The 26684-nt window shown below is 44.7% G+C and overlaps 2 protein-coding genes across 6 annotated transcripts in view; one reads left to right on the top strand and one right to left on the bottom strand.

Moving 5' to 3' along the window:
• The window catches only part of LOC107312792 (vascular endothelial growth factor receptor kdr-like), a 114419-nt gene extending 104162 nt beyond the window's left edge, over window positions 1-10257 (bottom strand). For all 5 annotated transcript variants that reach the window (XM_015860500.3, XM_032444344.2, XM_032444343.2 and 2 more), the window contains exon 1: window positions 9754-10257. In XM_015860500.3, coding sequence (XP_015715986.2) covers window positions 9754-9817 — 64 coding nt within the window. In that variant the 5' untranslated portion in view covers window positions 9818-10257. The remainder of the gene's footprint in view (window positions 1-9753) is intronic.
• LOC107312793 (uncharacterized) overlaps window positions 1-26684 on the top strand; it is a 215635-nt gene that overhangs the window by 164541 nt on the left and 24410 nt on the right. The window lies entirely within an intron of this gene.

Genomic DNA, 26684 nt, shown 5'->3' with positions numbered 1-26684 from the left:
AGTGGGAGCCTTTCAAAGACTAGTAGTACAATGCTCACTAAAGAACATCACTTTAGCCTTAAATGAAAGACCACGAGACCTTTTCCCTGCGTATGTTGAGGATCCCTCCCTCTTTACCATATATACTGCACAAAGATTGCTGTAAGAAATACCCTCCTCACATCCACCACACCCAAATGCCACCGCTTTGCTCCCACAGCCAGCAGATGACAAGACCAGAACCACCATAAGCAGGAAGAATTGAAAACAAGAAAGATGAATAAAGGAACGAGGTTGTTCTGAGCTCTTCCGATGATGCTCTTTAACCCTTTTTGTTGTATCTTCTTACATTTGGTAAGCTCTAAATTTAGGGAGCCTGTGTGTGTGGCGACACTAGACATGGCCAAATACATTACTCAGCTTGAAAACACAGAAGCAGCAGCCTCATTCAGCAAGGTGAAGTACTTATTCAGAACTGCACTGCTGATGGCTTTAATTATGGCCTTACTAATTACTAGCTATCGTATCTGTTCAAAGGATACAGAATAAATGCATAGAAAGAGTTTAACCACTACATCAGAAATGTCAAGAATCTATAATTGAAAATCTAGGGTCCTAGGATAAGACATTCATTTCTTCCCTTATGCAAACTGTCAAGCACTGGACTATGGCTTAAAGATTACATTTGTCCTTTTGTTGAGGAAAAGGGCTTGTTCTCAGCATTACTGGTTTCCACTTTATCAGTTGCATAAAGCGGTTGCACAAGGCATGACCCAGGAAAGGAGATGCCACGTGAGATGGGGGAGTAATGACAGCATCACTGCAATTTGAATGCACATCCCTCTATCACTACACAAGGAGAAAAGCTTTAGTGGCTTTTCTGTGCAGCAGACCAGCCCCTAAAGGACATTCTGCAGTACTGCACAGAGCACAGTTCTGTTATGTGCACTCGCAGACACTGCAGCAAGTAGCTGTCCTTACAAAAGTATCTGATTTATGCTGATAAGAAGTTCATGCTGTCAGCTTCGTGTCTCATATTTCTGGCCTAATTGATTCTATTAAGTCAGCTGTGTTACAATGATCATTCCTCTTTTCCCAAGCAATTGCTGCCTGTTGCTGAGAGACACATTTATCTTTTTAATGTAAGCTATTTTAAAAACAAGATTTTTATATGAAACTTCTGTTCCATCAGGAAGGCGTTTAGACTGAAATTAGCTCTAGTGGTCAGAGTGACAGACATCCCAGTCATAGGTGGACAAGGCAGAATGTGAAAGTCATGTTGGCCAACCATGTATCCGTGTACTTAAAGTCTATAAGAACATTTGGTAGGACTGTGATACCATGATACAGGGCAGTGAAAGAGTAAACGGCCTTGAACTGCAGCTATGCAAACTCTTCTCCATGGGAATCAAGTGCAGCTTTTCCACTAATCCCACTTTGAACACAGAATTTTCAGGTTCTTTGCCCTGATATTCTCAAAAGTGCAGGACAACTTTGGCAGATAAAACTGAGATTTATACGCAGACAAAACTGTCTCCACTTCTTTTGTCCTTCTGCCAGCAACTCTCCAGAAAGCTGAAGATACTGTCAAGAAGAATGTTAAAACAAATTGTGGCACGTCTTCTCAGGATGGAAAAAGGAGATCCTTTCTCTTGGGAGCATTAGTCTGTGCTCGCATTCTCATAGGATGTCTTAGTGCCTGTTAGTGGTTGCCTGCCATAGATATTGTATACCAGCTCTGACATGCTGGATAGTACATTAGGAAAGAAATGTTAAAAATATAATGTTAATAGAAACCACAGCTATGCACAAACTTCAATAGAGATCAACTACAGTAACCAGGAGAAGACAAACTACTTCACGGTTTATCAAATTAGATTAATAATGTCATTTAACCATGTAAATTTCAACATTACATTTCAAATACAAAGAAGATGACTATAAAGAAGCCAAAGTATGTTGCTAATTTATACCTAATGTTTTTATCCTTGGTATAAAGATCACACTTAGATTAATACACTGTGAAAACACAAACCTCAAAACTCCCTAAGGGGACCTTTATAGCCTCTTTTTCTAGTCTAGCACTGCTGACCTGCTATAAGCCTTAGGATATGAGTAACCACACCTACTGGTCTTTCTAGCTGAAAAGTGGATAGATTGGACAGTATCCCTAAATAATCCTATGTCTCCATAATGCTAAGAAGACAAAATCAGTCTTGTATATGTCCTTCAAATATAACAACAAAGTTTCTTCATGGGAATTTGTATCTGGAGCCAGATGTGGAGAACCTCTGACATCCCCTTCAGCATCCTGCTGTTGTCTGAACTCACCTTGCCCAGGCAGTTCCTTCATTCCCCCAGCTGTATTATTCTGGCCCTTTTGTTCTGACCTTCACTGCTCCTTCATTAGGGCAGCATGATACTGCCCAAGTGAGGCTGCATTTTACAAGTGGTGAAATGCACCAAACCACAGTGACCCAGGGAATGGAGCCATGAGTGTTTATTTTACTTGGGGAGACAGCTATGAGAAAACAGACCAACTGTGAACACAGCCTAGAGACCCCGGAGCAATTCCAAACCTATAAACACATCACATGTAAGACTTGCTTTATCTCCCTTCTGGACGAAGTCAGAAGCCAATGTACCGGTGGGATAAGTAATAAAACTGTTAACGGGTTCATTAGCAGCTTCATGCTCACAACTTTGCTTTCCCAGAGACCCGTGGTATCATTATACTTGGAAAAGTCATTGCTGGGTGGGATTATGAGCTGTGAGAAACACAGTCCCTCTTTCTAAGTGAGATGGGCCAACTGCACTGAGATCACGGCCAAAGGAGGTTCTGCCCCAGGCAATCCCTCCCTATTGCATGCCGTGCTTGGTTCATGCTGACATAGGATTTTGCAGATTAATTACTCTCTCTGGTAATTCCTATTGGGCCAGCCCCTCATCTCTTGCTTTATCTATTGCTCCATCCTTACTGAACAAAAATTGCCAAGGTTGAAGAAAAGTTGTTTTAAGCCTAAGAACGTCCAAGAGGTCTAGAAGGACCAGATATTCAGGGCCAAAATAAATGTAAAGTGCACTGATCCATGAACAGCAGCAGGGGCCACACACCAGCCTTCCTTCATCATCTGAGAGTAAGCAGGGTTCTGAGCTTTCTCATAGTGAATTTTCATTTCCAGAACAAATTAGGATTTTCCAACAAGATCAGTAAAATCTCTACCTAGGAAAACATGCAGTAAAACAGCAGCTTTCAGTGTGTTCTTTTCCCACTCAGATTCTGCTAAAAAGAAGTATAAGCAACCACAATAAAATTAAGGTCTAGTCACACAAAGGCAAATTCAAAGACAGGCTACTGTCTGAAGCTAAGCTACAGCTTTAACCCTGTGTAACTGAGAGCAAAGATGGTCCCAAGTGCATGAACGTGAAATGAAAATAAACCAGACACTGTCCACTTGTAGAAAAAAAGAAATGTGGCTAGCCAAAAGGTTAGCGATCCTCTCTGTTTTACACCATGTCATAGATTAAATTTGCTTAAAAGGTTCTCGGGGTGATGTCATTGTTCGCATGTATTTGAATCACCCTTTAATTGTAATAGTACAAAACCCTTTTAAGTAGCCAAACTTGCTGTTTAGCTCCCTCCTGCTGTGTCATGCAGCAAGAGCTGATATAACGTACACATCTACAGAGAGATCTGTGAAAAGCATTTCTCCCCACATCTGGGCGCTGCATTATTAGTTCTTCTGCTATTCCACGCAGGTTAAGGAGAAAAGCAGCAGTGGGCTTTAAGCAGTGGCTGTTCACAAAGTCCTTTCCATTATCTTTGCAAATGAGCACCAACAGCATTAACTCAGGAGAGATGTGGCAGTGCACCCTTCCCTATGCGGAGAGGCAGGATGTACCTGGTGACCCAGAGCCACTCAGAGCTGCACCTGTGGGATTTTTGTTTTCAGCAAGAGACAGGGACCTTGAGGCTTGCAACTAGTAATCCTCAGTGTGTTGCTTCCCTCCTTTCATACACAGCCCCATACATCTTCCTGTTAAGTGTTCTGGGCAATCTCTTCCAACAGCCATTTCCTGTATGAAGGAGCATTGTAATTAGGATTGCCCACAAGAAGGTGCTGCTGTGCTACTGTGTGGGCATGAATTATGGCCCCCTGGGGAAGCGCCTTCAGGCAGCTGGAAGAACAAGTGAAGAAGCAGAGGGGAAAAATACTTCTTATAACTCCTGAAGGACACACACATCTGCACCTTAAAGGTCTGGAACAGCAACCCCTGTGCAACCAAACCCAAAATCGAGGGAAGTCCAGGCTCAACATCAGCTTCCACGAATGATCCCTGTGGATGCAGACTGAGCCTTTCTCAGTAGCTGTGAGGGAATCTGTTATCAGGAGTGGGGTACTGGGAGGCTTCACACTCACATCACCAGCTGCAGGCTTCTGGAGACAAGGAGGAAATTGCTTTAATTCCCAAATTATTGTATTCAGCGCTAATTTCTGTTAATGAGATATGAGTTAATGCCAAACAGGATGAATCCCTTAAAGAATAGGCCTCTTTTGTGTGTGTATTTGTGGGGCATATCCCTGTGAGTGATATGGGTCATCCCATTTTACTCATAGCTATAGAGGAACATGCAAAGTACCCCCAAGGAGGTTGGTGTTTTTCCTGCAAATTGACCTCAGCATATCTATAAGGAAGAACTGAAGGTGTGCGATTTCTGAGCTGCGGGCTCTAAGGAAGCAAACATTTTGGCTGAAGTGTTTTAAATTCATGGGGATTTAAAAAAAAAAAGATGAAATAAAACTGGAACAGGTAATGACTGGGTCAGGTTTCCTTGACCCTCAAATCAAGAACAATCCTAGCAGGGCTGAAAACTCCTCACAATACTTCCTTGGCAATCATGTTCCCACAGTTCAGAAAAACACAGGAAGATCTAAGGAAACCTATGTGGAAATGCAAAAGACAAAGGCAAGTGGTCTGAAAATAGAAGGTTGGTCCATATATTTCCTTTACATTCAAGGCGTGATTCTAGTTTTTGGCTGAATTCTGAAATCTCGGGGACCATATGCTTTTGCCATTCTCTGCAGGGCACAAAGGAAAACTGGCTTGTTTGTACTCATGTGTTTTAAGGGTTAGACTTGCTCAAGGACTCTACAGTGCTAAAAGCTTTGCAGCTTAGAGCAGCAACGAAAACCCTGAACACTGGTTACACACACCAGAAACGAGCTGTGACTCCTTTTGCACTTCTTGATACTGGGGGAAAGCTTGCAAAAACTGCTCTTGTAAAGGTCTATACAGCATGAAGACTTAATTTGTCTGCTTGCAGAAAATGAGGCACTCAGCTGCAGATCTCAGAGCCTGTCTTGCCATATCTGCACCAGACACACAATTTAAGAGGCAAAAATCATTTTGGCACAGGGAAGAGAAATTGTACAGACTCCAACATGGAAGGGCTGAGAAATTCCTTTTGTTTTTTTTTCTAATGTAAAAATTCAAGGAATTCTGAGCCCTGAGGGGAGTTAAGGAGACATCCAGGAAAGAGGGGTGAGAGAAGAAGGATAGGATGTAAAGAGTATAAAAAGTGTGCTGTAAAGACAGACTAATCTGGTGACTTGGAAATGGGACTATTGGGCTACCTTATAAAACAGTTCACAGATTCACTGTCCATCAGAGTGCATAACTGTATTAAACTGTTAACAACAACTCAGTACAGAGTTAACATCTGCACCGCGCAGTAGCTCAGCTGCCCTCAGTGTGTGAATTCATTGCTCACATTTCCACGGCCTTTGAAAGTACAGAGCTGAGATCCATCCCTTTGACACATGCAATGCAAAGCCAGTGCTGACCCTGTGTGCTGCAGCCCTCCCTGCCTCACCTTCAGCAAAGAAAAGCACCATTACCCAAAGCTTCAGCTCCGTTGGGCGTTGAACTTGGGATTCTTTCTGGTTTTGTAATTCCATTATTGGCAAATGCAGAAGATATGATCAGACCATAAAAGCAGCCACAAGATTTACCTCGTTCAGTTCTGCATTTATGTTAATACCTGGTTTCAGGTGAGCTGGGGCTCCCCACACAAGTGTGTTCAGCAGCCCACCAGTGTGGAATGTGTACGACATGGGCAGCAGTCACTTTGTGCATCACAGTCTCATGAGATCAGCCTCCCTGCCTTCTCTGAACCTTCCTCCTTCCCCACTTGAAATGAACGGCTCACAGGCAGGTCTCTAAGATCACAAATCTTAGATAGAAAGCTTTCCTTCACATTATTTGTTCTAATCTTGCCTCGCTCCTAGTGATTGCAAACTCTCTGCTGCTAAAGTTCTGCTCCCTGGGGCAAGCTTCAAGCATGTGCTTATATTAAATGCCATTTCCAGATAATAAGCTTGGCTGGCTGATTTTGGCAGGTTCTTTTATTTTCTCTGTGGCCTTAAAAAGAAAGACTAAAGAAGTGCCAAACTTAGGAGATCAGTTCTTTATTACACACACTTAATGCATACTTGTTTATGTAGTCCACTTGTTTTTGCTTGCGTGGCTGAGTACAGTGGTATGGTCTGTCCAAAGGTGAGAACTAGATGGGCACACAAAAGCCTTCATGTCCTGTCAGTCATCTCAGCTGCTTTCTAAAGCAAAACACTCAGGACAGATCTGTTTTGCTCCTAGCTCTTGTTTAGATATCCTGGGCATCTTTTAATTACCTGCACTTGTAATTCCCATTCTAGTGAATTCAGGTTGGTCTAGAGAAAAAAAGGAAAGATGGAGCACAAGAGATAAGAGGTAACCTCAAAGTGATGGTGAGCTTCAGTAGGGTTTACTTCAGCGTCCTTCTCACAGTCGCTGTGAAAGTCAAATGCTGCCTCCTGGAAATTTCCTGTGCAGCTTTAAGAAATGCAGATTGCTGCTGCTGCCCCCAAAACTGCTTTGCAATATAAGCTGAAGCAGCTCCTTGTTCATTCTGTCCTTTTCTGCCCAAGTGACCCTTGCTGCATATATTTGCAAAAGTCTTTGGAAGCAAAAGATGTGTTGAATTTCATCTCGGAGTGCACACGGCGTACGTCAGACTTTCACCTTCCTTCAAACTGCACTGGCAATTTGGAAGATAAGCTTACAAAAATGGCAGCTCACCTGCCGCTGACTGAACCTAATAAACTCCCTGTGCTTGATGGAAACCTTTTGCCCTTGTGCATCAGCCTAATAGCAACACAAGTATTGTATCCATTGCCAGACTCGATACCTTACTTCAGACTGAAGTAGATGGTGCAAACAGGTCATCTTACCACCAGCAATTTGGAGAACATATGAAAGGAAGACGTACCCTGCTGCTTTTATTTAGATTCATACGTATTGGCAGACCAAAGGGGACGTGTGTGCAGATAAACATTTTTGAAACTTTAAAAGAAAATAAGTTCTTGTAACAAAAACCTTCAGCAAACAGTCTGGTTTGTATTCCTGGTATTCTTTTGGGTATGATGCTCGTTTTTAGAAGCTTGGGGAGTACTGAGAAATATTTTGCATTTCTTTCCTTCCTTAAATAGATGAATTAGTGTAAAGAGATTTCCAGTCGGTTTTGAGAGTGGCAGCTTCGGGCAGAGCTGCTCATATATCACAATCTTAAACAAAGTCTCCCCTGCTTTTTATAACATTTTCCCACAGTAAAGCAAATATTTAGGAACAACACCAATTAAGAGACATATTTTCAGTTTACTGGGACCGATCAGCAGCCCATAGTGTGGACTCTCCAGTCCTCAGCTTCTCAGAACTGACTGCCTCAAAGAAAGGCAAGCACACAGCCTTAATGCCTCTGTCTTTGCAGTGTTGCACCCTGCAGTAAATCCTGCAGTAATTTATATGGGGAACATCCTAGCTGGAAAACTTGGGAGGATTCTGAGCTCCCAAAGCTTTTGATTTACCTACTGATAAGTGGCACATTTGAAACGTATCTACTAGTAAGCTAACTCCAGGCAGTCTGGTCCAGTGCTATTACTGTGTAAAAAGTATCTGGCAGAATGACCCTAAGTGGTACAATGAGGAGTTCAGAAGAAACTATGTGATGAACAAAAAGCAAATGGATATTTCATGATATCTGCAGAATCGTCTTAAGGAATGCAGAGATGCATACAATATTTTGAAGGTGTGTTTTATAAATGAGGCTGGACACTGTTGGGATGAAGTTTGCATGGTCTCTCCCTGTGCTAAACACTGACGAGGACTGAATGAACCAAATTGGATTTATCAGAAGGAAACCATCCACTGATCTGGATGCACCTTACGGCTGAATGGTTGGACTGGATGATCTTTTAGGTCTTTTCCAATCTTGTTGATTCTATGATTCTAGACAACTTCTGTGCTCTAGCAGCCACGGCACACACCTCAGATATCTGTTGAGAATCCAGGCAGGGGATAATGACACAGCAGCTGCTGTCAGGCACAGGTACAGAAGCAGAGGACACCCCAACTCCTTTGCTAAGGTTTGTAAGAGCCACAAGAGCTTCCTTTCTCTTGGGTGCCTGGAAGTCCTGACCAGGCAGGCAGCCCTCGGGCTGGGCAGCTTCATTGCTCTCACTCAGCACCTCGGGTGAATGTCTTTTGCAGTTGCAAAGTCTTCTATCTGCATTGCAGATAAAACTGTTCGGATTTGAGTCAGATTCAACTTCTCCAGCATAACTCTGCCTAATTTTCACGAAGATCCCAAAGAAGGTTTAACCTACAGCCTGCAGGACAGATCTGTGCCTCTTGGGCCTTGGAGGTCAAACAATGATTAAACCCCTTGCAGATGAACTTTGAGGGAAAGGTGACTGAGGAGTTAACACCTCACTCACATCAGTGCTATCCAGAACCTTCCCACTTCCTGGCCCTGATTCAGTTTGGCTTCCAGCCTAATTAGGGCACACAGACACTGTGCTAACAGATCATCTTTTCCTAATGATGGACAAAGGTCTGACAGCAATAATGTTGCTTCCAAATCCATCATCAGCCTTTGCCTACAGGGACAGCTAGCAATGCGCCTGTCTTCCTTTCCTCATCACAGGATGCAAGAATTGCCTTCTCTCTGCCTTCTCTGTGCCTGGCACCGATGACACAGTGAGCCCGGACCAAGTTCCAATGCTATTAGCCCCAGAATTATCTGGAAAGTAACACTGGTGAGGAGCCAAGGCAACAGTGAAGTGCAGGCAGCAGGCCTTTCAGCCAGCCACCCCAGTGACGTCTGCAGCACTCCACTTTGTCCCTGGTACTCAGAACACCTGTGGCAGGACACACTTTCTCCCTTGCACCAAATGCTTGCTGCTCGCTCTCTGTGGTCGGTGGTGACTTACAATGTAGTGTCACGCAGGCTGGATCTCTGTAGACATGCCCTCTGCAGGCAGCCCTTCCAGCCTGCAGCCCCCAAGCCAGACAAGGCCCGCGGGTGCTCAGCTCTTCGTGCGCACGGAGCTGAGAGATGCGCTGTGCCGGCTGGGATACACACATCCCATCTCTGAATGGACACAAAGAAACCAAGGACACTGCCGCTGCAGTATGTCCAGAATTTATCCTATTGAAAGCCAACGACAGACAGATGGCAACGTGCTGGAGAAGGAGCCCTTGTGCTGTGAGACGCCTTGTGCTGCCGGCAGGAGCTCCTGAAACTCACGGCACGAACGCAGGGCGCTGCATCCCGACGGCGGACCCACCCGTCCCGCAACCCACGCACCTCCCCTGCGCGCCCCCGCGGAGCCCCCGACCGCCGCCCCTCGCGCCCCCCAGCGGCCGCCGCGTCCCTCCGAACCGAGCGGCTCTTACCGAGCGTCAGCAGCAGCGCCTGCAGGGCACAGGCGGCCAGAGCGGCGCTCGACCCGCCGAGCATGGCTGGGGAGGCGAGGGGCGAAGTTTCCTTCGGTCTTTCAGAGCGGGCGGCTGGACGGGAGGAGCGGGATGCGCGCACCGCTCCCACTTGTTGGCTCCGGTTAAACCGTTCTGGCCATTCACCGCTCCGTCCTCGCCGCCCGTCCTTTCTTCTCGAGGTGTTCCGCCTATTCCCTTGTCAGAGCAACTTTATCCCTCGCTCTCCCCCGTGCTTCCTCCTCGCCGGCGGTTATAACTCGGGGAGAACTTTGTCGGGCCGTGTAAAAGGCAGCGCAGCGCAGCGGTGCAGGTGCGCCTGGGCAGCGCCGCTACCTGCCGGGGGGTGGCCGGCGGCAGGGGGGCATGGCCGGGTGCCGCCCCGTGCTTGGCGCTACCCCACCCTCCGGGTCCGGGTGGCTTTGCTGGGAACTTTGATGCGAGCCCGGGATTCTTTATAGGGACAGGAAAAAAAAAAAAAGAGGAGGAAGGAGAGACGTCACCAGCCCAAGCCAAGGGACTCCACTCTCTCTCTCCCTCTCCCTGTCATTTCACAGAACTCCTGGATTTCCTGTTGCTGCTGCTGCTGCTTGAGAAGGGGTAAAGAAGCGAGCGGAGCTGTTCCCGCTGCCTCCCGGCATCGCCCGTCCCCGCACGGCCGGAGTTGCGCGAGCATCAGGTGGAAGAGCCTCGCATTCCGCCATCCTGCCGCTCTCCTCCGACGGCACCGAGTGCCCGCGATGGAAGCTCCGGCCTCGGGGTTCCGTGCGCCAGGGCACGGGGTGGAGAGCACGGAGCGATGCTGCCGTAGCACCCCGCTGCCCCTGGATGTTCGGCAGGTCCGGCTCTCCCTGCACTGCGCCCTGTCCAGCCCTGTCCTCTTGTTCTGCTGCCACTGCCGCTCAGCCCTTCTTCTTGGGACACAGCGAAAGTTTATTGTTTGAATAGGATATTCTAGGCAGCCCTAATGTCATCATTTACATTTACTCGGTTGATTCCATACTCTCTCATGGACTTCTTGTAACAGCTGCTTCTGTGTCATCCAAGCATTATCTGCAGGTGTTTAGGTGTAGACAGATCCACGCACCATCGAGGCCTACCGCCCTGAGGTTTTGGTGGAGGACACGCAGCTGCTCCCCTTCACCTCAGCCTCAGGACAGCTCAGCCTTTACCTGGTTCAGCACTGTCGCTTTAGCCACAGGTGCCTGCTGCCAGGCTCAGAACCTGTGCTTAGGTGCCCTGGGCAGCCAAGGGACACTGGTGGAAATGCAGCCAGCATTTGGGTGACAGGAAGGAACTCCTCTGAGCTGTCCTGGCAGTGCACATACCACTCACATGGCTCTTTAAATGCGCAAACCACTGCACTCTACTGATAATGAGAGTGTGGTGGAAGACTCACAGGCTGTCAGTCCTCGTAATGCCACAAATGAGACACCGGGGTTCAATGACTGATTACAGTGAAGCACTGTCAATCCCCGTGTCCCAATGGCAGGGTTTGTTTGGGTTTTTTGTTACTCTAGTGCAGCTCATCCAAAGAGAAGAGATGAATAGCAGGTGCATTAGGACCTTACGCTGAATGTGTATCGAGGGTTTTAATGAAACTGAACAGTGATCAGGATGTTAGGAAGTTTCCAATGCCTCTTTTTATTATGCTTCTTAATTCTTAATGCGTGTACTGATATATATGCTACATCAAAATACACTGGAGCAAAGTGAGACATAGGTATGGTTCTGTGACTTACAGATTCATTACTTATGCTGCAAGGGAAATGGGTGCATCAGAGGATCAGAACTGATTGCTGGTGTAGAAATGTTCCAAATTCAAACAATAAACTGAACACAGAGTAGCCCCAAATAATTCTAGTTCTGTGAACTGGAAGCATCATTTCTTATTTACAATATTACTTTGGGAATGCTATTCTCAATATCACATAATGTCACAGTTAATGCTAATCTTCCTATCCATGCTCAGATCATTCTTAACGTGACTAAGTGCATTTTCTATGCCTACAGTTGATTTTTAGGACATAAAACTTTCCCCGTATCTGTGTTACAGGAATGGACTTTTAAATAGATATGGATAATAGTAGAGACAAATTGTACACTGAGCTTAACTGGAGAATGAAAATTCTAGCTCAATTATGGAACTGAATGGTATTTTTGGCTTGCAGGGAAGTGTTCAGGAATTCATTGGAAGTTGCAGAACAGCTGCTAGCAAATCGTGTTGTGTTTATGTCATGCTCCAAAAAATCTTTTATTTGTTGATAAACTGAATTGATCATTTAATTGAGACCAAATGCCCATTGTGTGCAGTTTCACAAGGAATCCAGTGTGAGAACCTGGCCAAATGTATTCTGGGAACTATTTTTGAATTCTTTATTTTCTCCCTCAAAACATGCCAAGCCAAAAAGGTTGTAAGAATGTCATGTTTTGTTCCTCAGCATCCTTACGTGCCTATAGCAACAAGTTAGAGCTTTCCCAAAGCACAGAAGACTTCCCTAAATAACAGTGTGTTCCATTAGTACAGATGGAAAAAGCAATTTGCTAACCCAACTTGAACCTCTTTGTAGTAGTACAGCTCACTTGCCCACATGCAGTGATCCCTTTTGTTAGCTTGGAAGAGGATTGTACCTGATCTGGGCAATTCTTCACTTAATCTTGCCCATCCTAGGTAGGTTTATATCTAGGAAGCACAGCAGAGGGGATGGTTGCTGATCAGAGCAGGGTTTGGATTTGGCCAGCATCTGTGACTGCGTGCTGTATTTAGCCTTAGCCAAAGGTAAAACCCACCTGAACTACACATAGCCATCCAAACGTTGTCTCATGTGGGCTGGTTATCGGAGCTGGCCTGCTTTAGTGACTGCAAAGAGCCTCTTAAAAGGCATGGCTTATCCAATGTATGTGATGCATCTATTTTACAGACCTTCTTTGGCAGGTGCCCTCAAGAATAGTGTAGTGTAGGATCGAGGCAAGTTTACCCCATAAACCTAAATTTTAGCTGGTTAGTTCTGCCCTATGTCTTCGATAGAGATTCTTTAGTGATAAGACAGCCTTTCTTGTCAGGTTGTGACAAGGACTGTGAGTTGGCAGGGCCAGGGATTTTCATTTCAGTGTGCCATATGAAGCAGTTCTATATCATTTTTCCAAGAGCACCTAGAACCCTTTTTGAGTAGATAGCTTTCCATGACCTGTAAATCCAAGCACCCTAAGGAGGTGGTGGAAACAGGCAGGGCATTGCAGGAGGGCCTTGCACTTTACTGCATTGTTCTGGGGTGAAAAAAGTGCACGAGTTCAGCTACATATTTGACAGGAACATAAGGTACCTTGGAGGCGTACACAGACTTTCAGAACAGGCGTGAAGCTGGCTACGTATGGGTCCTTCAGCTAGTAAACAGGGTCCATAGCCCATCCCCACCCCCAGTCCCACCTTGTCCCTCAGACAGACAAGAAGCTTTGCCAACAGTAGCTGCCTTAATCCCAAGGAGAGCTGCAGGACCGTCGCTGGGTGTGCCTCTCTCCACGATCTGGTCAGGCTGTCTTTGATTCACGCACATCCTGTAGTCCCCTGGTGATGTAAAGACAAGTTAACATTGGCAGTCTGTGTGCAAACAGGGTGGGGAACTTTTTGATGAAAATATTTTTCATTGGAAAACGGCGTGCTATCAAAACAGAAAGCTTTCTGAGGGAAGACTCAGCTTGGAGTTACTTCTGCTAGGGATGTAGTTTCTGGGAGGGAAAGCACTGTCCCAGCCTTGCCTGCAAATTCATGATGCTGTGTGGGCAAGGTCTGATTTTAAGACTCTACCCTGAATTAGGTTAGAAAACTTGATTGTGATTTCCCATGTCCTGCAGGAGTCCCCTATTCATCAAATCCATTGACTGTCCTTCGGCTGCTGCTTTCAGTTACTTGCAGGCGTTTGCTTACTTATTCTTTTGTTTTGAAAAATATAGGAGGAAAGGCTTCACGAAAACTCCATTCAGCTTCTCTAGCTGGGAAAAAACATTTCCTGCTCAGCTTCTGTTCAAATACACAGCAGTACCATAGGTAAAACCTAACAGCAAGAGTTGTGGGGCCACGGAGCCGCGGGCATGTCTCTCATGAGTTAATGGCAGCTTCAGAGGCTCTGAGCAGGAAGCACATGCAGTTGTTTGTTACAGAGTCTGTATGCACTTTCCTTCTTTATACGTGAAGGGAAATCAAGCCAGAGAAAGCTTCAATGAATCATTCCAAATGCAAAAGCTGGAAGAGATCTGTCCTCAGCAGCAACAACAAAACAAAATATAAATAATATACTGCAAGCAACTATATTTTTTTTTGTTTATAAACTGTCAAGTATGAGGGGTTTGTTGTTGTTGTTGCTGTTTCCAGTGTGGCCCATTATCCATCCCTGCCTGGCATCCTGGCAGGCTCTTCCTGACTGTCCAACTGAGGTTGATCACTGCCTGCATCTTCTGCTACTCCTGTCCCAGTCACAGCCTGCAAGCTGCTCTCCTGCAGTCCTACTGTGCTTACAGTGATGGAGAAATGTGTGGACCTACCTGAAAACAACTCTCAAACATATGTGTTCAGCTAACAGAGGCAAGCAGAACATCTCATCCTTCTGTAGGAAACGGGAGATTAAAGGATTAAGATTACGCACCTCCCATTATTTGTCGCTTTGAACTTCAGTCTGCTTTGTAAAACTTTAGCATGGGGGAAATGTGTGATGTTCCATCTCTTTGTGTTCCCTCTGTGAGGTTGTTTTTGAGCATCTCCTTGTAGCTGTTTGACTCAAATCCTTTGTAACCGAGGCTGCCCAGGGAGATGCTTACAGCTTATAAATATAATCTAGGCCTCAGGCCCGCACGGCTCTTAGGAAAAATTAACTGGTTTGGAGCACAAGGCAGACTTCTGAGCCAAGAGTACAAAACAAGAGAAACGTTAAGGAAAATAAATAGCCATCAACAAAAGCAGACAGATGCTGGGTTTGATCACTATTTTGTTCTGCTAAATTCTGTGGCAGAAAGTCAGAGCTACCCGCCTAATGAGGAAGAAATGAATGAGCCAGGCTTCATCCATACGTAGCATTTAAGGCAAGAAAAAGATTCTACCCCTCTGAGTTACCTTGATCCATATTTTTCCTTGCAGTGACCTTCCTCATTCGGAGCCCATATTTCACGTGAAAGGTTTTCCCCTCACCAGAATGTGAACTTCAAAGTGTGAGAAAGATGGGTTTCACCCAGCCATAGGCCTCAGAGTGAGAGACCAAGAATGCTTGTTTTATTTATTTTTCTTTGGATTTTAATTCCCTCTTACACTTTCTCTCTCTTTGGGGATAAAGCCGGATTTTCTTACCAGTAAGGTTGAGAGTGAGAAACATGATTCACATCTGAGGTATTCTTCAGACGTTCCCTTAAAACTAAAGATTTCTGCTCACATCCCAAAGTATGCTCAGCAATTAGAACTGTCTGGTTGAAATCACTGGAGTGGAGGGAGAAAAGCCTGAGAGGAAGGAAAAACACAGATAGGCCTTGGCAGTGGCAAGACAGAAAAACACTGGCAATTCCAGAGTGCTCACATTAATCAAGACACTAGACACATCCATCATGAAAGTGTTAGGGTTAATTCAACCCATAGCACAAGGCTGGAATCCCATTCTGCAAGCGTCTTCTTTTTAACTTGGCACCAGAGGGGCACTGTGCCCCAGTTCATCACCGAACATTTACCAGTCCTTAAGTCTGAAGACTGTTAAAAGCTGTGTTATGAGCCTTCCCCTGCAGTGAAGAGTTGGTGATCAGCCCATCCCAGCCTGTTTTCTCACCCCTGTTTATTACCTGTCAGTGACTGCACTAACTGTAGAGCCATGTGGTGTTCCCTTCATCGCTGACCTGAAAGCCAGTGGGCAGAGGCCAGAACAGCCCTAATGTCCCCCTGAGCAGGCAGACCATTCAGCGATGCTGCACAGTCCTGTTCTGACAGCCACCAGCTGTAGAGCATGTGATAAGCTTACAGTGGTGCGAGAGCCACTTAATCATAACACAATTTTTTCTTCTTGCTGCATATGCTAAAAGAATGTGCTCAGCAGTCCTTTCATTGAGCTGCCATCTTCCTGTTAGATTTCACAAGCAAATGCTTCTTGTCTCTGTGGGACAAGCGCTGAGATTATCGCTAGTTACACTAACTCCAATGTAAACCAGAACTACATGACTCAGTGCAGCCAAGCCTGTGAGGCAAAAATAGCGGGCTGGTGTACTGAGATGGTGGAGAGAATCAAAGAGACACTGTCTACCAAAATTAATACGTCTGCAAATGAGCTTTCAACCAATGCAGAGCCAAAAGAAATGTTTCTTCCATAGACTTACTTATTTTTGAAATCTGAAAGGAAGCAGTTGCTGAAGACAAATGGACATTGTGCTGAAGGTTTTAGAAATGAGAGATGGTGGCACAAAGACACTGATAGTGAAAATGCCATCACTGATCTTCATTGTCCAAGCTGAGAGGCACTGAATAAAAGCCTGAGCTACAGCCAATGGATGTGAATAGAAGTGAATGGGAAGATTCTTGCTGCCTTTAATGAGTTTTGGCTCTCACCCTAGATGGAGAAACATAACTAGCAATGGATAAACAGGATTCTAAATATCCTTTCACCTTTAAGAGAACACAGTGTTACTCAGAAAAACAACAAAGAAAATCTGTTTATGATGCAGTTTTTTTTTAAAAAGGTGGCTGTGTCCAGCCTTGAATAAAGCAATCCAAGCATCATGTGTTGCCCTTGCATTAAGTTAGCAGCAGCAGCAGCCAGCCTGCAATCTCAAAACAGAACACTAAGGCTGTCCTAGATCCTCTAGCAGAAAGCCTGCCTGCCACCAGCCAGCATGAGAGCAGCCTTTGTGTCCTCTTGCCAAGCATACTGCAGTGTGAAAAGACAGGGTGCCACTTGGAGAAGGACAGGGTATAACATCGAGCAGCTGAAAACAGAAAGTGCTTCAAGAAAGTAAGCACCTGTCTCAAGGCTGCAGTGTGTACTTATGGCAGAAGAATCTGGTGCAGAAAACAGGACTCATTGCCATAGTTTATTGTCCAAGTAAAGAAGGGGGAGATGGAGAGATCATAGGAAGACAGTAGGACAGTAGGACAGTTCCTGCTTGCCACAGAGGATGGTTGTTGAAGGAAAGCAGATGAAATATGTCATAATTTTCATCATCTGCAGTTTGAGTAGAACCTGACCTTAGGAGACGACGATGGCTTTTGCAGCAGACAGACTTTCTCAGGAAGGTCAGCGAGTGAGTCAGCGTAAGGCTGGGAATAGAGCTCAGGATCAGCACGGCTGTGTGGAGCTGAGACAACAGGCTCTTCTTTGTGTCCAGGGAATTGCCACCCCAGACAGGGAGAAGTGCTCAGGCCATTGGCTCAGCACAGACCATGCCATGAGTTCCAGAGATAAAATACATATTTCTTCAATGCTGCTTCCTGTGACTGTGCCATTCTTGGCAACCGCATTCTGCACTTTCTCTTTAAATGAAGTCAAGTCTTCTCTCCCTTTTGGCTACTCTTCGTTCTCAAAGTTTCTCCATCAGCAATCTCTTAAACTCAGCGGGATGTCAAACATTTGATGAATGATTCAGACATCCAGGCATTAAGTCTTTGGTTAAACAGCATGATTCAAGCTATTCCTCTGCCAAGGCCCACCTGTGTCTTCCTGGAAAAGTCACTTATCTCTTTCCTTCCCCTCCTCACCTGAAAAACTTGTTTAAGTACCTGTCCTGAGGACACAGGGGTGTCACAAAAGTTGTGCTCCAGGCTCTGTGCCAGCACTGGCTGTTGAATACCATGGTTATTGTGAACAGGGAGTCTCAGCCTGGCAGAACTGGCAAGACTTACTGGGAAGGTGACAGTGTGCTAAAGGGTTAAATGGGAGGAGGTTTTCATTACAGCTTCCTGTGGTTCCATGGTAGGGCAATAAGACTTAAGGTCCTAGGATAGTGAATTGAAACCATGTTACAGTAAAGCTTGTCTGCCATGTCAGGGGAATTCTGCCTGTGTCTGTGCATAATGTTCTAGCAGATGATACAAAAATCATCCACCTTTGAAAGAAAATGCTGCTTCTCCTAGATTATGTCTTCTAGCAGCCATGCACCTGCTTTTTCATGAACTCTTTGCTAGAATTTAAAGAACGATTAAAAGCATTACCATTCCTATCAGTGCCACAAGGCTCCTTTGTACATAGGCTCTTTGTCTTCTAGACATCAGGAAGAATGAAGAACACTGCAGAGATTTCACACGCTAAAAGTCAAAGGTAGGAATAGCAAGGATTTCCAACAGGAAAAACAAGGGTTTGAAAATCAGCAGGGCAGGCTCTGATGACTGACTCATGTGTTTCTCATCTCTAATCTTCTCTCTTCTTATCATGTCTGTACGAATGCTTGTCTTAGTCTCTTGGCTGGCATGTTTGGCAACTAGGGTCAAGATCTCTGATCACAGCGTCCCTTTTAGCTGTGTTTAAGGTAGTGCTTTCTTCAGATGAGGGTTGAGCTCACAGACTGTTTTAAAAGTGCAACCACTCTTTCTTCTCTTGTTTCTTATCTCCTTGAGGCAAACTTCATGGAATCATAGAACACCCCAAGTTGGACCCACTAGGATTTGCTCCTTTTCTTCATGCAGCACAGAATCCACATTGATGTTTGGAAAAATTGCCATCTCCCGCTAACTGTAGAATTGCTCTGAAGCTGCAGCTCTTGTTACTTACAGCTTTTTGGCAACAGTTAGTGGATCACAAAGTTTTCTCCAGAGTCCAGGGATATCCTCAAATTTATTGCCTCTTGCTACTGGCTTGCTCCAAGTTGGGAGCACATGGTGTGAAGGCAGGTCATGCTGCTGAAGCCCAGAGGTGCCCAACTGGGAGGCTTTGGCTGTTCCCTGGGAAGGGACCACGGCAGAACTTCACTGCGACTGCTCAGGGACTGTCTCAATCAAGACTCAGATTTCAGAAAAAGGATTAAATCCCTCAAAAAAAGTTGGGAAAAGAGGGAAGGAATTGCACTTCTCTTTGTCCACACAGTGTGTCACCCTTACTCCATGCCGTTGTACTCTCATATAACATTCCTACAGGATCATAAATGACTTCTAAAGGAGCAAACTTCACTGACTTATTCCCAGTCCATAAACTGATGCTGTGCAGTGAAATGGGAACTTTACTGGTGACAACCTTAACAAGCGACTTCTTTTAAAGGAAGAGGCAGCTTGTGAGGAGTCCTTCCAGCACTGTGAGTTGATGGGCGTGTTGCAAGGCCAAGAACTGCCTCTTCCTTCCCTACATTATCCCAGAGCACTAAGGACAACATTTGTTCTTTCAGTTTTTCCTGCAGGATTCACAGCCAAGCTGCCTATTTCCACCTGCCAAATACTGCATGCTGGAGCCATTGGGCATCGACACCAGCACTGACAGCTAAGCCTCTTTAGAAACTTTTGACTGCTGCTTTGACATCAACCAAAGGAAAAAACATACTTTTCAACTTTTATTTCTCCCCAGGTTCCCTATGGCCCCATCATGTGTTTTTAAATCTTCCCCTCAGCACCTCCAAATCCCATTCACCCTTACCATCTTGCCTTCTTTCATTGGCTGTTGCGCGGTGAAACCCTTGATGTTCTCCCAGCTCTTTTTGAGTGATACTTGGGTCTCATCAGAAGCAAACTCAAGCCATCGCATTACTCCATGCTTGAATTCTACTGCAACACCTCGCTCCAGGGAGCAACAGGGTTGACCCAGGGGTAAACTAGACAGAACAAATTTCTTTTGTCTGTAATAATACCTCAATTTTCATTAATGGAGTAGTGATGATAATGCAGAAAGAACCAAGGTGCAGGACTTGAAAATTGCAATGTATCTACTTTTCAAGGAGATGTGGAATGAAGGGGTACCTATGGGGATAAGATTCAGCCCATATTTCTGTTTTCCAACTGCTTTGACTCATTTGTTGTGTTTCAGTGGATTTTGTCACTGTTACATTCCAGTTGTCTCAAAAAACCTGACTGCTTCAGTGAAAAGGGACAATTAAAATGCATAAAGGAATCAGAATCTGGCAAAGGGAAGCTGATCCAGAGATGTAGCAAAGAGCATTTCAGAGAGTATTTTCTGCCAATTTTATGCACTCTATTAAAATTTAATAGTCAGGAAACCACCGAGGTTCTGTAGGAATCTAATGCTGACTTACAGAAATTGTTTAAAAATATATAAGCTGTGTCTTCTGTTAGTATATATTGGCAAAATCAGTAGAGCTATGCTGATACACGCCAGCTGTCCTTCTGAGCTGTATAATTGAATAACAAGTGAGTTGTCTGCATAAACTGTTGGAGTATGGCCAAGAATTGTTTACTGAAATTGTTAACCTGTGTTAAAGATTCTTCTAGAAGATTTTTTTCTTTCAGTCCCATGAGCATCAAAATAGTGCTACATTCAGCTTGATGAGTGAGCAATAGTGGCTTTCAAATCCCTTCTAGCCCCAGAAACCAAAGCTGAAGTTTGGATGTCCCTTTGACAGGTAATGTCATGACATTCATAGAGCTCTGATATTAGCTCAGTTCTGTGTGATTTGACTGTTCTTTGTCCTTTTCTTGAGTCAAGAAAGCCTTGTCCCTGAATGACAAGGAAAATGTTCCAAGGTCAGCTGCTAATACTTGTTCTTTTTGCCATCCTCTCTGGCAGTAGCTTATTACAAGTGGTGGCCTGGACAGCAACAGAGATTTTGCAGTAGTTTGCAGTCTTATGGCGATAAAGAATTATTTACTGCTTCAGTCTTCTAGCAGTGTCAGCCCTCCAGCCTCTCCAAACAAAACAAAACAAAACAAAACAAAGTGTGTTAGGGAAAATAGCCTAAAAAAGGAAAAAAACATGGATTACATTTTAATGGTGAATGTCCACTTTCCCTTTCACAAATATATTAGCTTCCCCATGTTATTTAGTTACAGTTGCAGCTTCTTTTAATGCAGTTTATCAGGTGGAAATCAGGAGGAGAGCCAGCAAGCATGGGAGCAGACAGGTCCCTGCATACACAGCTGTAAGGGAAACTGTTGATCACAGCCTGAACCTCTGATTAACCATCTGAGGCAAGTGATGAGTCAGCTGTGGGAGCACAGGTGAAGGTAATTCTGCTGTGCTCCTGGAAGGGGTAGTGCTTGATTCCACCTCTCCCAGATCCCATTTTAAGGGCTGACCACCTATAAGGTAGTATCTCTTTTTGGAGATTGTTCCTTTGTTGAGTTTTTGTGGCAAGCTCCAACATTGGTGAGCATCCATTGCAACTGAAGGCCTCAGCACTGGTGAGTCTTTTCTTAGATATCCTCTGGCTATTTACTCTATAATTATAACCATACACTTGTATTATTCCAATTATACTACAGCCAACTGCAGTGCCATAGCATGGAGCTGTACAGTCTTTTCTGCTCTAGTCTGAGCAGAAAGGCAGCAAAGCTTTTCTTTGGCCTCTCAGATTCCTTCTACTTTTGCTCAGGAGGAGGAAGAGGGGCAGGTTTAGAACTTGTGGGATACTTGCCTGCAGGTACTTGCAGAGAGATACCTAAGGGTACTCATAAGAAGTTAATCTCAGTTGGAATCAGCAAAGGAACAGATGGCAGGGAAGCAGCTTCTTGCAGTGTCCTCAATCTAGCACAAGGCATTTCAGAATATAAGACCACCAATAGCAAATAGAATCATAGAATGGCCTGGGTTGAAAAGGACCTCAAAGATCATCTAGCTTCAACCTCCCTGCCATGGGCAGGGTTGCCAACCACTAGACCAGGCTGCCCAGAGCCATATCAAAGATTCATATACTCCACCATATACTCTGACAGTGGCTAAAATTGGAGCTTCTTAGAAGGCAGCAAGGAAACAGTCTTTTGCAGCAGTAGCTTCCCAGCTTCCAACTGACTAAGGGAATAGTGTCTTTTTGCTTAGTATCTTTTGGTGGCTGGTTTTCCCTTTGACCCCCATAAACCCATTAAGATGTTCCAGGAAAACTGCAATGTTCCATCTGCTAAGAAAGAAGATGCAAAGCAATCTTCTTCAAACTATTTGAGAAATGTGGGGAGTCTTTCTTAGACAAGTTCCCCAAACGTCTGTTTATTTCTGTGCTTCATTTTCACCCCATCTGTACTTTGTGTAGGCTTCTTGCCATATTGCTGTAAGAAGCTACCTACACTTTGCACCCCTAAATGAAGACCGTAAAACACCATCTCCTTTAGCCACAGCCCTGCAACACTTCATTTTCCTTCCCCTTTTGCATCTTAAAAGTGACCTGTGTAACTTTCCCCTGTATGGCATTGATCTTGGGCTCCTCCATGCTAAGAGCAATATGAGTTGGCTAAAAGGGGAATTAATCATAATTTTTTCCCTCTCTTTCTCATTCATTTAAAAAGTCTCAAGATGGGTTTGTGGGCTCACACAGGGAAGCTCCAGCTGTGGATTGGAATGAGCTCACAATTTTGATAAGGAAATAATGTTGGACATTACACAGCACGCTCTGCAATCACTCTGATTTGTCCTGGGCAGACCACTGTTGGCCAGGGCTGTCTTGTCCTATATTCTTGAATTCTATGACAGGTAAAAGAAATGCTACAGGTGGTCTGATCTTTTCTCCTTTCAGGCAAAAGCTGCCTGTGGTTGCCACATGTTCTCTCTGATGGAGGCCCTGAGACCCGTTATATGTAAACTGCAGGGAAAATAGAAAAGTTGCTTATTTTTGTTGGAATATGAATGATTGTTCTGGCCTATCTGAGTTCACTTTTGTGTGTGTTTATGTCACACTTTATGATCTGCATGGGTAGCTCTGGTTTGGCTGTCAGTGCCTGGTGGTTCTGTAACTTGTACAGCCCTCAGTCTGTTTGCCTTTCCTGTATTCCACTGTTGTGGCAGTTTCTTTTCTCATTGCCACTTCCTCCTGTTGGAGCAGCAATTTATGGCCAGAGGTTAACCCTATTTGCTGAAGCATCCAACTGTTGCTCCAATAGATCTATAAAAACAGAGAACAGGGACCAAGAGATGGGGAATAAATAAAGATCTTCTTCAAATGACATATCCAGCCATTCTTGTTAAGACACAGAAACAAAGGAATTTCTGTAATGGCTGAGATTGATAGCAAATCCAGTGTTCTGCCTCTGCTGGTGTATCGTAGCAATACCTTGGAGGAAAAGGACAGCTCCATTTAGTAAAATTTGTGCAGCCATCTGCCTGTAACGGGCTTTGCTCTCAGCCAATTTGCTTCCTGAGACAAATGTTAATCAGGAACACCTTACAGCAGGTCTCCTTATCGCTACACGTTGTTACACAGTTCTGTGCAACCACAGGTCCTCCCTTTGTGCATGCGGCACTGCTCCTCTCTTGACTTCAGTGACATTTTGTTGTAATGAGTTCTGCAGATGAGCTGTGCATAAAGATGTCTCTTTCTGTGGCACTGTGATGGCAAGTGGCTGCAGCTTGACCTTTCACATTGGCTTTGCTACCTGCGGCTTTAGAAGGAACTGGAAAAAAATGCACTGCTTGGCAGAAGCTGCCATGAGTCCACACCAGCACGAGGGAAAGGACAGGGCTGGAAGCATTTGAATTACAAGACCTCAGTACCCTGGACTTTTCTGTGCAGCTCACACTGGTGTGTGAGAGCTGAAGTTCAGGGGCTGCTGACTGTGGTGAGTGTAGCGCGTTTCCACTGAGGTCCAAGTGGATGTGCCGAGTGGGTGGCTTTTGTTGCTTTCAAGGTCAATTTTGGCCTTGGTGTGCAGGTGAGTGTATCCCCATGTGTATGGGGAACATCAGAGTGCAGAACTAGAAGGTAAGCAATGATATTTGGGGAATGTGATTCTTTAACCTCCAAAAATATAACTACAAATTCATCACTGATGTGAGACAGGGAGGAGGAAATGATGTTTAATTTTTCAGGCTGTCATAGCAGCCATAGACTTTCTGTCCTTCCTTACAATGAGATACTGGCCTCTCTGTTCTACATGATGCTCTGTCTCCTTCAAAGGTACTTCAAACTGTGCCCTTTCTGTGGTGTTTTTATTACTAAGGGTGGAAAGAAAGACCTTTTAATGCTGTATCAGCCATAGGATTGGTCCTGCAAAGCTATGGCACATTTCTTGAGAATATGCACTCACACTGTATCTGTTTGGCATTTCTTTACATCCCTATATTTTTGTAATATTTCTATGGTATTTCATTTTTCTGCTTTATTAGACAATGAATAATACTGATTCTCTGTACATGTGACTTCCAAGGCTTGTAAAAAAAAAAAAAGGTAGGATTCATTTTCACTTATTTATTTCACTCTTCATAACCCATAGTTGTGATGTTCCGCTTTAAACAGAAACATGCCATGCTGATGATAGAGCAGTTACACAGGTAATCATCAAGCTCATTGCTGGTTCTAGGGTAGGACCTGAAGTTTGACTGACAGCTGTCAGGACTGATCTGTTCTTAAATGTCACTCACTTCCTGCCCACCAACTCACTCTGCTGTTCAGCCACACACTGAGAGCTGATTTCTATTCTCCTCCTGCATTCTCCTTTCAGCTGATGTCTTCTGCTCTTTTCCCCAGTAGCCGGTGAAAACAACTGATCTCCATCTCTTTCCTTGGCTGTTGCTTACTGATGAGTTGATCTCTTCCTGGAATTAATGGTGACTCAGATGTGCTAAGCTATTAGAAAGCTGTTCAGGCAGCGTGAGCAGAGCAGTAATAACCCAGCTCCTTGGCAGCACCATGGGATGTGTACTTCTCACCGTGCCTCCTTCCATTTTCCCATGGATAAGGGTAATGGGACAAGCTCTCTGGTTCATGCCGTGGGTGGGCATCCTGTATGTCTCAGCCAGCCTCAGGCTTCAGCTCCCCTTGGTGTAATGAAGCTATTTCTGTTTCCTTGGTATGGTGCTGTCCTAATTTTGGCTTCAGCATAGATGATTCTTTTAGCACTTGTGGGATGGAGCAGCTTATCAACCTTGGCTGGTAGCTGGCTATCTCCAAGATGCATAAATCAGTTGATATGTTCCTTATTCAGTCCCCCAGAAATGGGCTAAATGTGACAAGGGAGTAATTTTAGATTGCAGGAGCCATGTTTGGCTGAGTAGGCAGCTTCCCTGAGGCTGAAGGAAAACATTTTAAATACAAGAAAGAGCACCATAAAGCCTAGTTTAAATAAATAGTAGGCTTTGACATGCCAATTGGAAGAAGCCAAATTTCCAGCTGCTGAAAGGATGCCCACCTCCCAGGAATGTGATCTGACACTCTTGGCTCACTTTGTTTCAATAATTTAATCATTTGGGCTTAAAATCTCTGGAGTGTTGTCCATGAAAATGATCTTGAGCATAAGCTGAAATGTTTCAGGGAACTCCTTTGATTAGCTGTAGCCCTGACAAAGGGTTTGTTGCTTGCTGCACAGCTTGCACATACCCTCATCCTTACTATTCTTCATTCCACCCCAAACATAAACCTGTTCTGCCCTAAATAGGTCAGGGAAGCCTTGGAGATTTAACACCAGGCCTACTAACCCCAGTGCTGTGTCCTTTACCTTGGTGGCATTCCCGTGAAATGAATATTTGAAGGTTATTTATCTCCGTGGTTATTTTTTGATAGGCCCTGTTAAATAAACTTCTTCCATTTTCCATCTTTACTGATGGGAACAGGGTGGGGATCACTGTTGCACTGAGCAGTTATAAATACATACCACATCCTTTCAGCAGCGGATAAAGCAACTCCCCTGGTTTGGACCAAGTGTCTCCAGTTCAACTTTTAGAGCACCCACACTGCGTGATCCAGTCTCTGAGATTCCCTGGTGGCAGACAGAACATCCTGGAAAAAAACAGAAGATAAACAAAGCAGCCTCCTGTGAGCTAAATAAATACAGGAGTACACAGGAAAAGCTTTTCATCTTGGATAGACAGACATAAGTCTCTTGTCTTCCTTTCCCCTGGAGATAAAGAGGAATGTATTCAAGTATGTTTTACTGCTCAGGACGTTGTCTGATAAAGGAGAATGGGAGAGGGGAGGTGGGAGAGGAGGGAGCATGTTATGAAAGAATGATATTCTTGGCTGGGGTTGAGGGCACTCATGCAAAGCATGCATCATATGTTCACATAACGAACAGGCCCAATTTGTTCTGGAAAAATATAGATGAATGGCATCAGTGCTGCATTTTAGGTTTCTTTGATGTTCTGGCCAGTTGTTTATGTGGGGACAGAATCACAGAATTACCAAAGTTGGAAAAGACCTAGAAGATCATCTAGTCCAACCATTACCAATATTTCCCAGCTAAATCATATCCCTCAACACGACATCCAAATGTTTCTTGAACGCTCCCATGGTTGGTGACTCCACCACCTCCCTGGGCAGTGCATTCCAGTGCCTGACTACCCTTTCCGAGAAGTAATATTTCCTAATGTGCAGCCTGAATCTTCCCTTGGCGCAGCTTGAAAACTGAGCACTTTACCTTCTAGAAATCCCGTTTCTGGCAGGAGAACAGCACATTAAAAATGCACGTCTCACTCAACTAAGTGCACTTAGAAGCATCAGTTCAGCTCCACGTAGATCAGAGGGTGAAGACTTCAGAAAGCCTCTTTCCAAGTGGAAGTTATACTTAGGTTCCAGGTTATCTTTGGGCATGTGAGAGCAGAGGTTTGGGTTCAAACATGTGTCCATAGGCAGCATGAAATGGCTCATCCCACTACCGCATCCCCACCCACCCTCAGATGCGTCCTCTGACCTCAGGGCCCCTAGTTTGCAATACTCCAGTTCTTCCCACAGGATGCTGGCCTGGTGTCACATCAACAACATGACCTTAGTAGCACTTAGATTCCTAACTTATTTTCTACCAGCATCAGTAATGCCTTGTTCAAATGTAACTGGATGCAGATGTGGCTTAACCTGCAGGA

This window comes from Coturnix japonica, chromosome 4, assembly GCF_054131305.1.
Source record: "Coturnix japonica strain WE chromosome 4, WE-NBRP24, whole genome shotgun sequence".
NCBI classification, from domain to species: domain Eukaryota; kingdom Metazoa; phylum Chordata; class Aves; order Galliformes; family Phasianidae; genus Coturnix; species Coturnix japonica.
Note: the sequence above shows the minus strand (reverse complement) of the source record. Positions and strands in the feature narration are given on the sequence as shown.